Below are 13,206 nucleotides of genomic sequence, written 5' to 3' on the forward strand. Positions count from 1 at the left end.
TATGGGTTCTTCATATATGAAACATTTCTTTTTGCCTTATGCTTGAAATTCCTAAATCCCCACCTCAAAGAGCAATGTTCGCTTCACTCTGCAGTGTTGCTATGTGGAATAAGGGCCTAACAACATGATTTTTAAATGCAACGTCATCTATTGCTCTAATCACCTAAATGGTTTAATGTTATACCAGTTACTTTTCAACTGGGATAATTATACTAAGGAGCTTTTTCTTTTAATGTATAAATAAAACAGAGGGTAAATGTCTTGGGTAAGGGGGCAGATTTGGACTCTCAAGTAATTAGAATTATACAAACAAGGGACTCTCACATGAAAGAATATGCAATTGAGGCGTTCACACAAGGGCTGGGATTGATAAAAGGGTCATTTAGGACTTTTAACACAGTGGCTTTTGAATTCTCCTCAAACTCTTGAGATACTGTGATTTCTCTATTATTATATAGTAATTTTATATAAAACCTTAGGCCAACTCAAGGATAAGGCACAGCACTGACAAAAAACTATGATAAAAAAATTTTCTCGATGTTTTGATTATCAGATACATGCTATGTGCTAAGTTGTTCAGTCGTATCCAACTCCTTGTGGCCCCCGGGACCTTAGCTCGCCAAGCTCCTCTGTCCACGGAATTTTCCAGGTGAGAATACTAAAGTGGGTTACCATTGCCTTCTCCAGGGGATCTTCTGGACCCAGGGATTCAACCTGAGTCTCTTAGGTCTCCTGCATTGGCAGGAGGGTTCTTTATCACTGGCACCACCTGGGAAACCCTGGATTATAAGTATTGACTGAAAAGGTTTCTGAACTACAAAACTGGAACTTGGTGCTTCACAGCAGTTTAAATTTTACATACAAACAATGGTACTAGGTTTGTAGCTTACATTGGGATTTCAAAAAACAAAACAAAAACCAGGGCATAGAAACAATCTTTAAAAATACCATGTTAGTCTTATTGGGTAATGTACATTTGTGTGCCAGTTTTCGAAAGTATTTAGAAAGCCTTGATGACATGATTTTATGGCATGTTTTGTTGATAGTTGTCCTATGAATTTTGGCTTCTAAGGAATCTCTGTTGCTGTTTTTCATCTCCAGAGATAGTACTATTCTAGCTGTTCTAAGAAAGAGATTAAAATAACATAGTTCAAGTTAATCCATCCTTCTTTGTAAAGTGAATCCTCTGCTCTAGCCAGGAAGATTTTCTTAATTTTATCTTTCTCATAGCTTGATCATACATTTCCCTTTCTTTCTTCCCCCCATCGGTAATGTCTTCTCTCCGAATCTAAGTTCTATTTCTCTCCTTCAATTTTAGCTTAAATTCTACTTGTACAAAAATTTTATTGATTGCTCACTTCTCTCTTAATCTTTCCCTTTAAAGAATTTTTTTGGTCTAAATTGGCTGAACATTTCTAGTACTAAGTTTATATTGCTTTGATTTGTCAGGTGACTATTTTAGGAATACACGTAGTTTAGCATTTATTCAATAAAGCCCAAGATGTTTGATAAACACTTGTTAAATTGAACAAAGACTCTGAATGTTTTTTAGCAAACTGATAGGTCATAAATGTGCCCAAGCTCTAAGAAATATACCACTCAAAATTGGATAATGCACAATAAGTATAAACTCCAGATAAAAAGGACTATTACTAACAAATATCCTGAACGCTACATATTTGGGCCATTTCAAGCCATATTCAAAAATTTTAAACTCACAAAGGAACAAAATAAGTAGATTCAGACAGGATATCAGGAGAGGTACTTAATGCAATCACTCATAATCCACATATAATATAAACTATAGACATTCTTATTCTCAGTCATTTGCCCATGCCCTAAATTAGTAGTGAGAAAATGTTGACTAACATTCTTAATTTTTAGATATATCCATCAGATATGTTAATAGCTAACAACAGGTATCAGAGTACAATGATTAGCAGCATAAATACTTGGGATTATCACAATAAATTAGAGGTAATAGGTAGTATTATTAATTAAATGTGGAAGAAAAAGGTAAAGGAAAAAAAGGACATTTAATGAGGATCTACAAAGATGCCAGGCTTTACATGAGATCCTTTTACATCCATTATTGTCACTTACTAGTTTGGATAACCCTGGGCAAGTCAATTAATTGATTTGTCCCAGTTTCTCCATATTTAAAACAGATACAACTCTAGTTAGTACCCGCCTCATATGGTTGTTCTGAGGACTAAATGAATTAAAATTAAATGAGTTTAAAATAGCTCCTGACACATAGTAAGTGCTATATATATTTGCTAATTATTATCATTGACTCGGAGAAGGCAATGGCACCCCACTCCAGTACTCTTGCCTGGAGAATCCCATGGACGGAGGAGCCTGGTAGGCTGCAGTCCATGGGGTCGCGAAGAGTGGGATATGACTGAGCGACTTCACTTTCACGTTTCACTTTCATGCATTGGAGAAGGAAATGGCAACCCACTCCAGTGTTCTTGCCTGGAGAATGCCAGGGACGGGGGAGCCTGGTGGGCTGCTGTCTATGGGGTCGCACAGAGTCGGACATGACTGAAGCAACTTAGCAGCAGCAGCAGCAGCATCACTGACTACTTTTATTATCTCAATTATTAGAAGAAACAACCTAGAGAGGTGTGCATTAGCTGAGTGGATGAGTAAACTGAAGTTTGAACAGTTTAATTTGTTTTAACTTCATAATTAGTTAGGGGTAGAAGTAAGATTTAAATTCAGGTCTGTCTAACTCTACAGTGTTAGTATCATATATACATATATATATATATATGTATCATATGAGAAAGGTACATTACATCACAACATATTTAGACAAAGGTAAGACATGAAAACATATTTCCCACATTCAGAACTATTTCAAAAAAATAAGAAAAAGACATCCTTCAAAACCATAAAATATAGCCTTATTTGACCATAAAGGGACAGTATATTTTATTGAATCTGGTTTTTAAAATTTCCAGTATGAGTTTCTAGTATTCTGCTCTCTTACCAATTTTATATTGTTTAGTGATCCTATTTATACAGAAAATTTTAATCTCAAAATTTTATTGCAATATGGTTACTTTTAGTTTTACCATGTATAATAGGTACTTTAGTTATAACAATTTTAGAATTACAAAATAAATATTCATACAGTTCTACAGTATCAGTATATGATATTTTAGGGAAATAATCTTTTCTAGAGAATATTGATAGGCACTTCAAAGCAACTGCATAATTTAAATGACCTGCAATAGTGATCAAATTTTCTTTCAAAAACAGAAATTACTGGACATGATTTTTTGCTATGCTTCTGCTATAATGTGAAAGAGTTCTTCTGATCTTTAAAATGTTCAGTATTAACTATAAAGTGGTACTTCTAAATGTAAATTTTCACGAGTAACAAATTAAGTATAATTAACTCCGTAACTCAGGTCAATTATGTCTCTTGCCTTTTATTTACACAGTATTCTTGTTTTTTAAGCATTACAATGTAAGAAATGATTAATGACTACATACAATGATAGCTATCACAGTATACTCACACCTAAAGTTATAAAATATATAAATATTTGTAGAAAGGCTTAGATAGCAATCTGTTCCAAATAAACATAAACATTTTAAGCTATAAACAAAATATGTGTTGCGAAGTTCATAATCTTTTTCTAAAAATTCATCCTTTGTACCAGATTATTTTATTGCTGTCAGTCATTTTGCCAGATGCCTCTTCACTTCCAAAATGAACCATAAAAACCCTTTTAAATGAATATCTTTTACATCAAATTTATAATTTCCTGACATTTTGTAATTATTCCTTTAGTCTGATTACTTCATAATGACAAATTTGATCAGGACACTTTTTAGAAGGTACTACTAAGAAAAATCAGAGAAGGCAATGGCACCCCACTCCAGTATTCTTGCCTGGAAAATCCCATGGATGGAGGAGCCTGGTAGGCAGTAGTCCATGGGGTCACTGAGGGTCGGACACGACTGAGCGACTTCACTTTCACTTTTCACTTTCATGCATTGGAGAAGGAAATGGCAACCCACTCCAGTGTGCTTGCCTGGAGAATCCCAGGGACAGGGGAGTGTGGTGGGCTGCCGTCTATGGGGTCGCACAGAGTTGGACACGACTGAAGCGACTTAGCAGCAGCAGCAGCAGCACTAAGAAAGATATTTAAGACTGAAACAATGTTTAACAAATCCAACAATTTGATCAATTTTGAAAGTTCAAAATTTTATATATTATTTTATATACTATATATTATTTATTGTCTACTGAGACAATGGGGCAATACACTTTACTGTGGAAGAAAAGTATACTTTCCTTGCTCCTTCTAAGACTAAACATTTAAGAAATAAAACTCAACATCATTTCAAATTACTAAAGAAGAAATGGTAAAAATAAATTTAAAAAGTCAGCTAATAAAGATGACTAATTTTCATCTAACAGACCAGAGGTTGGCAAATTTTTTCTGCAAAGGATTAGACAGTAAATATTTTAGGCTTTGCAAGCTTATATGGTTTTCATTCAACTATTCTATTCTATCATAGCCATAGGCAATAGGTCAATGAAGGAGTATGACTATGTTCCAATAAAATTTCACTTATGGACACTGAAATCCAAATTTCAAACAGCTCTCATATGTCACAAAATATCATTTTCCTTTTGATTTCTTTCAGTCATTAGATAACTGAAAGAAATCAAAATATGCTCTTAGTTCATGACTCATACAAAAAAAATATAACAGGCTGAATTTGGCCTTCGGGCCATAGTTTGCTGACCCATGTGATAGACTGAGTTGAGAACAGGGATCATGTCTTATTCATTTTTTAACCCCAGCATCCAGCATGGCATCAGACACATATCAAGGATTAAAAATAAAAAATCTGATAAATGAATAAATAAATGAGACTTAAGATGCATGCTAGGATTTTAATTAACTCTTTAATTCATAATCATAATAATATATTACTATACAACTCTTTACTCTGGTGTAGCTTAGCACTATCAAAGTGCTAAAACTTAATTTTATCTAACAAATATTAAATAGTGTAATATTTTCTAATTTACCAAAACATAATAGCAAACATTTCTTTGTAATCATATAGATGTTCTTTTTAAAATAAATGTTTCTTAATCTTTTATTTTCTTCTAGACTTTAATTCTAAAAGACCTTCATTTTACCTCACTTACACATCCTAATTATACTTTTACTTTTTAAGAATAATGAAAGATTCTTCATGTAATAATACCTAATTTGGATATATAAACTTTTAAGTGATAGTGGAACATGAAGATATAATACTTTGCATACCAATAAGTTCTTATGTTCTATATAACTACAAATTTCTATTACTTCCATTTCACCAATGTCAACAGATTATCCAACCTTTATCAGTTCACAGAAAACACAATCTATTACTAAAAAGTAAGCTTTTTATATCAAATAAAGCTCTAAAAAGTTGTACAGTAGGGATTATTATGTTACTATATGCAAGCTTTGATAATATCTCATGTTTAGAGGAAGGGAGGGGACCAGCAGGCATGTGACTATCAGATGAACCACATTCTAAGATATGGTGCCAAAAAGCAGAAACAAATTCATAATTTAGAAAAGTCAATTCTGATTGTCTTATTCCTATAAAATTAAATAGGATACACTTTACTGAAGTTGCTATTCCATTTTTCTGTTAATAGATCTGGATAAGGCTATTAAACTTTTCATTTTCTCTAAGGTTCATATCCAGTGACAATAACTTTAGATTGCTTTATTTTAATCATTCAATTTTGTATTTTTCACCTTCCCTTTTTTTTGAACAACCCACAATTTGTACTTTGTGTTTGTAGATCAGACTAATTACTGACAATTACTGACTTAAGGGAGAAATTTTATATTATTTTACCCTCATCACTAATATTTGTGTTTTCAGTCAATAACTTCTGATTTTATTTTAAAAGATTTGCAAACAGTTGTATATAGGCACATAGGGTTTATCAATATGTTTCCCTTTTTAGGCACAATTATCTAAGACAAATAAGATAAAGACAAGTAACTATATTATTACAGGCACAAAATTATATTTCAGGATTACTAGCTGACATCCCAGTGCTATGTTTTAGATATTGCAACTATTTAAAGATTAGAAGAAATTAGTAGAATTATTTTTGAGTGGTCAGATGGCTTTTACAGTTATTTTTCAAAGGCTTAACAGTGCTATGGACTTTTGCTGTAGATAACCATACTCTCTGTGTATGTGTATGTGTGTATAAAAATATGAAATAAAGTAAATTCATTAAAGATCAAGATATTTACAATCAGTTAAGTCACTTGTTTTCAAAAACAGATATTAGGGAAGACATAATTACATGTATTTTAAACTCATTAAAAACAACCCTAATACAAATTTTACCAGCAATTGCTATAGGGATATACAAATATAAGAGCATCTCTAGGGTTTTCTGAAAAACTTCAATGAATAATAAAGGACCTCTCAATTTCTGATATAATGCCATATACAACATAATGGAAAGACACAGACTCTTGTCAACAGCAAAAAAAAAAAAAAAAAAACAAAAAACTGGTGGCTAAATCGATACTAGAATGATAGAATTTCAAGACCTCTGGTTTATATGGAGATAGAAAAGATAAAATATGAAGCTTACTACATCAAAATATTTAAAAATTTAACAAGATCACAAAGACTGCATGGATAATACTTCAGTATTTGACTGTTTTTGTCCATTTGATATTTATATATAAAAAAATACCACATATTTGTCCACTTTGGTAGTTATGCAATAACTAATTTTAAAAATTAACCCTTTATTAACTAAAAGATAAAAATATCTTTCAGTATTCTTAGCAAAAATAGTTCTCATTGAATCCTCACAGCTACCCTGGTAGATAGGCACTTTCATTTCCCTCACTTTACTGGAAACAGGCACAGAATGGTTTAATGACTAGTGTATGGTCACCGCGCCGTAAGTAGCAGAGCTAGAATTTTAAAGTGTGAATTTGCAACCTAGTGTTCTGGAATAAACTTGAAACTCCAGGGAATACAAAATACTTTGTGATGCAAATTATTTTCTCACAATTAAAAATAATATTGTTAACTGGTTATGAATGAATTCTGTGGTAACTTTTTTCTACTTTTATGATATAAAAATAATATTATGAAACTATCAAACCATTACATAGACAATAGGGATATATAAAACCAAAGTTATTTACTTAAAACACTTAACACTCAAACTACAAAAATTAAGTTCTTCACATATGTAGGTGATTTTCTCACAAACAAAACATAAACATACCTCTACAGGAGATGGCTTACCTCCAATTTTATCTTTTTAAGTTAGTCTCACAGTTTAAAAGAAATGAAAAAATTGGCCAAAGGATCATTTCCCTTAAGGACTCAAGAGCTATGTAAGAATGACTTTTTTTTTCTTTTTTTAAAAAATTAATTTATTTATTTTAGTTGGAGGCTAATTACAATATTTGTAGTGGTTTTTGCCATACATTGACATGAATCAGCTATGGGTGTACATGTGTCCCCCATTCTGAATCCCCCTCCCGCCTTTTTTTTTGAGTACTGGAAGCTAACAATCTTCTAATACAACTCTATTCTGATTGCTTTAAAAACAAAACCATTATATATATAAGCCTAGTTATAATAATATTTCCAAAATTTCTGTGATTTTTACATAGAAAAATAGAAATTATTTTACAATCTGTTAAAACAATTTACATTTTCGCATACTAGAGCAGTGGTACCCAAAGTCTGGAAGCATGGTTTATGGGCCAGCAACATGTGCATTACCTGGGGCCTTACCAGAAACACAAATTCTTGGTACCCACTGCAGATTTACTGAATCAGAAACACTGTGGGTAGGATGCAGCAATCTGTTTTACCTTTGATGGGGGTACAGGCTAAAGTTTGAAAACTCCTATATTAGAGTAAGTAGGACATATAGGCACAGAGCAAAAATATCTTCTGTGAATAAGACAGTAGACACAATGGGATACTGACTTGAAAATTTTTAAAAACGAAACAAAACAAAACAGCTAACAGTAGTTGAAATTCAGCCAAGAAACAGTTTTTGAAAAGTGAGTGAAACAATGTCTAAGTATGAACATAAGTCTGCATATGACTCTAAAGTTACAGCTAAAGTTTATGGCTGCTTTAAAAACAAAGACTTTTCCCCTTGTATCACTGAGCGCTGTCTATTCTTCATTCTTTCCCCCCCTTTTTTTTTCCTGTGCAAGGTTGAAGGTGATTCTTAAGGCACAGTCTAGATACTAATTTTGCTTCTTGGCTTATTAAATTCTGCATTTAAATTCACATTTAAAATTATATAATATGTAACTTTCTCATCAAATATTATAAAATTGGTCTAACTATGCTATTAGAGTCATTCTACCTGAGACCAATGACAAGGGTATCTAAAGAAAAAAGGAATCAAATACATTTTGAATTACATTAACACAGCACATCAGACCAGATGCCATGCTGAGTCAGAGTTCTTCTATCACTTCCTTTGGCAATATATGCCTGAAATTCAGCTGATACCACAGACCACTGAGCAAATGCAAGATTACCTTCTGGGCCAATTCAATCTTCCTCATTTTAGATAATATCTAGTTTAAGTCAAAAGAAAAGAAGTCAAGAAACTTTTTCTAAAAAATGTAAATATTCAACCACTGCAAAATGTTCACATTCTTAGAACCACAGATGTCGTTTCTGTCTAGCAAAATTACAAAAATCATACAAAAAAATTAAAAGGATTAAAAATCACAAGAATAGTCTACTTCTTGAATATCAGAAAAGTATATACTATCTCACCTCTGGAGTGACATCTCGTGGTGCAAACCCTGTTCCTCCAGTTGTTAATATCAAATTAAGTTCCTTTTCATCACACCAATCTATCAGGGTTTCCTGAAAGAAAATGATAATATTGTCACATGGAGAAGGGTTTGCTTGCCTACTCAAAACATCCACATACTGGAATACTTAGTATTCAGTGAGGAAACAGATTCAACACTCATGAGAAAAATCTGAAGCACAATTCATGGAACAGTCCCACTATTAATCAAAAGACACTGCAGTTTGGGGTATTTATTTTATTGATCATAGAAAATGAAAATGCAATCATCGAATTCTTGAAAGTAAATGAAACACAGTAAACAGCATAAACATTTTATAATTAATGCTCATTATGCCTTTAAATAGGATGTCTGAAGATATTTTCAGCCATTCAAAATATATTTGGGTTAAAAAAACTGAGCACTGTGTGTTAATTAAATGATCTCACTATTTAATAAGTATAGCAATCCTGTCAGGTAAATATTCATACTTCAATTTTACATTTAAGGAAACAGACGCATTCATTTTTTTTTTAAATTAATGGACTCAGAGAGATCAAGAAATATACTTGCTCATGGGCTCACAAACTAGAAGGGGAAATATTTAGAATTTAAACTTAGATCTGTTAGACCATCAAAACATGTTCCTCTATATTCTGCCTGTGATTGACTCAATATTTTTTTTTCTTTTGGTTAGTTTCAAGTTGTTCAAGAAAGCTTTACATTTTTGAGAATTTATTTTACATAGTTGCCCTAAAGGAAAGGTGTAGGAATAAATGATTGCTTAAAGTTACTTTTTTCCCCACACCAACACTGACACTTAGTTGAGATTAGCGTTACATACCACAAAATTTTGCAGTTGGTAGAGACCTTGGTAGACTTGACTCTTCAAGTTACAGATAAGACAACTGAAGTGCAATGTAGTTAAATAATTTACTCAAAGTTACCTGGTTAATTTTGTAAAGAATAGGACAAGGATTTCTGCTACAGAGAATCTCTCTTTCTATTGCTAGTTCTATTCATCCATCCTACATTTTAACTATGAACTGCTCATTTAAATTGTAATTAAATACTTGCTTTGGTATTTTACTGTTTCATTTCCTTTATAGAATCCAGGTCCAAAATTTAGTAATACAATTATATCATTTTTGTGTTGATAATCAGATGTTAAACACCAGTAACAGGCTGATAAAATGTTAGTCGCTCAGTCGTGTCCGACTCTGCGACCCCATGGACTGCAGCCCCCAGGCACCTCTGTCCATGGAATTCTCCAGGCAAGAATACTGGAGTGCATAGCCATTCCCTTCTCCAGGGAATCTTCCTGACTCAGGGATCAAAGCCGAGTTTCCTGCATTGCAGGCAGATTCTTTACTGTCTGAGCCACCAGGGAAGCCCTAACAGGCTGGTATACATATACATATATATTTTATATATATATATGTAAATAAGAAAGGCTGATACTTTATGTAAAATACAATGTTCTCAGTTCTCAAATTCATTGGTAACCCAAAATGCAGGATAATTATTCAGAAGGACAATTCAAGATTTTTAAATGATTTTTTTCCTATTCTCACTCACACCCCTGATACAGTTATAATTTTGTTCTGAGGAAAGCTCACACACAAATTATCAATGGTTATTGTAATAAAGGTGATTATGTAGTACTTTCATAAATAAAAGTGTTTATTTAAAATTAGAAAAGCAAAAATACACATCATTCCAGTGTATAACCAAAATTGAGAACCAGTTAAGAATATGTTCAAGTATTTGAAAAGTAATATTTTGTTGTCCAAAGTAGCTGTGTGATGTACAATAGTTTCAACTAAACAAAAATTTTATTAGGACTCTGGACTTTTTAAGAGAAACTAGCACTCCAGTACTCTTGCCTGGAAAATCCCATGGACGGAGGAGCCTGGTAGGTTGCAGTCCGTGGGTCGCGAAGAGTCGGACACGAGTGAGCAACTTCACTATCACTTTTCACTTTCATGCACTGGAGAAGGAAATGGCAACCCACTCCAGTGTTCTTGCCTGGAGAATCCCAGGGACGGGGGAGCCTGGTGGGCTGCCGTCTATGGGGTCGCACAGAATGGGCCACGACTGAAGCCACTTAGCAGCAGCAGCAGCAGCAGCAATCTTATCATTCATGCAACTGGTCTCCAAAACAGAAGGATTCCTTGTCAATCATTAACAGAGAATACAAATATTCCAGGCATCTAGTAGTGATTTATTTATTTATCATATCAATTCATTTATTTAACAAGAGAATATTTCAAGGCATACTTTTATTCAGGCACTTCATGAGATAACAGGTTTGCAAAGATGAATAAGCTATAATCCCTGGCCTAAAGGGTTTAGTTAGAGTTGCTCTGAGTCTGCAGTTGTGAAGAATTTTGCTACTAAAAGTATCACCTGTTTCACTGAGAGCTTGCTAGTAATATAGAATCGCAGATCCCATCCAAGACCTACTGATTTAAGACCTGCATTTTTAGAAATACTCCTCGAAATGCTATTTGCACATTAAACTGGACAAAACCATGCTTTCTAACCATGTACCACTCAGAAGATCATGAATCTTTTCTTCTATCACATTAGATCACCTGAAAGCGATTTATCTCATCACATTTTTCTCGGCACCTAAAAGATACCTTTCATTTTGAAATATACTTTAATATTTGGCTACTACCAGGTAGAAAGTCATTGAGGATTTCTACATTAACCATCATTATGAAAAATTCCTCTGCAGCTGCTGCAAAATTGAAGCTGAAGGCATTTTCTATTTTTAATGATTATTTTCCATTATGTGAAATGTGTTTCTTTAAGAACTTACTGCCTTGAACTTACAGGTTAGCATAGTAGAATCGAGTTGCATCAAAGAATTTCTGCCTCCCCATATCTAACAAGAATGAACAAAAAGAGTAAAAACTAGAGGAAAAAAACTTCCACCAGCAATGATCACATGGGAAAAAACATATAGCTCTATGTTATAAATCTCAAAAGTTGTGGTTAATAACAGAAATAAAATGTGTTTGAGACAGACAGGCTGAGACTCCTAATTCTATTCGTGCTCCCAAAAGTCATAATGGCGATCAAAAGCATAAAAATTCTCACTAGTAACTTCAAATCAAGAGAGATGTAAATTGAAAGAAATGATTTTTTTCATCTTAAAAGCAGCTGCTGAGAGAAACAAATGAAATGAGCTGTGAAATCTCTGTGATCAGTTTGAATGTTCCAGGAACAAATGCACACTGAATCAGGTAACTAATCTGAATCTGGGTAATCTATTGTTTAGTCACTAAGTGGTGTCCAGCTTTTTGTGACTCCATGAACCGTAGCATGCAGGCTCCTCTTTTCTCCACTCTCTCCTGCAATTTGCTCAAATTCCTGTTCATTGAGTCGGTAATACCATCTAACCATCTCATCCTCTGCCACCCTGTTTTCCTTTTGCCTCCAATCTTTCCCAACATCGGCTTCCCTAGTGGCTCAATGGTAAAGAATACGCCTGTGATGCAGGAGACCTGGGTTTGATCCCTGGGGTGGGAAGATTCCCTGGAAAAGGGAAAGGATACCCACTCCAGTATTCTGGCCTGGAGAATTCCATAGTCCATGGGTTGCAAAGAGTCAGACATGACTGAGCAAATTTCACTTTCACTTTCCAATCTTTCCCAACATCAGGGTCATTTCCAATAGCCAGCTCTTTGCATCAGATGGCCAAAGTATTGCAGTGTTGGCTTCAGCATCAATCCTTCCAGTGAATATTCAGGGTTGATTTCCTTAAGGACTGACTGGTTTGATCTCCTTGTAGTCCACAGGACTCTCAAGAGTCTTCTCCAGCACCACAATTCAAAAGCATCAATTCTTTGGCACTCAGCATTCACTATGGACCAACTCACTCCTTACATGATTACTGGAAAAACCACAGCTTTGTCTATACAGACCTTTGTCGAAAAAGTGATGTCTCTGCTTTATAATACACTCTCTAGGTTTGTCATAGCTTTTCTTCCAAGGAGCAAGCATCTTTTAATTTCATGGCTGCAGTCACTGTCCACTGTACACAGTGATTTTGGAGCATCTGTCACTGCTTCCATTTTTTTCCTCTTCTATTTGCCATGAAGTGATGGGACCAGATGCCATGATCTTGGTTTTTTGAATGTTGAGCTTCAAGCCAGCTTGTTCGCTCTCCTCTTTCACCCTCATCAAGAGACTCTTTAGTTTCTCTTCACATTTGGCCATTAGAGTGATATTATCTGCATATTTGAGTTTGTTGATATTTCTCCCAGAAATCTTGATTCCAGTTTGTGATTCATTCAGCCTGGCATTTCACATGATATACTCTGCATATAAGTTAAACAGC

General features: G+C 33.9%; 1 protein-coding gene across 13 annotated transcripts in view; it reads right to left on the reverse strand.

Moving 5' to 3' along the window:
• Positions 1-13,206, reverse strand: part of GPHN (gephyrin) — a 524,697-nt gene that overhangs the window by 283,108 nt on the left and 228,383 nt on the right. For all 13 annotated transcript variants that reach the window (XM_044924834.2, XM_044924835.2, XM_044924839.2 and 10 more), the window contains exon 4: positions 8,836-8,928. In XM_044924834.2, coding sequence (XP_044780769.1) covers positions 8,836-8,928 — 93 coding nt within the window. The remainder of the gene's footprint in view (positions 1-8,835; positions 8,929-13,206) is intronic.

The sequence above is a fragment of the Bubalus bubalis genome, chromosome 11 (genome assembly GCF_019923935.1).
Source record: "Bubalus bubalis isolate 160015118507 breed Murrah chromosome 11, NDDB_SH_1, whole genome shotgun sequence".
NCBI classification, from domain to species: domain Eukaryota; kingdom Metazoa; phylum Chordata; class Mammalia; order Artiodactyla; family Bovidae; genus Bubalus; species Bubalus bubalis.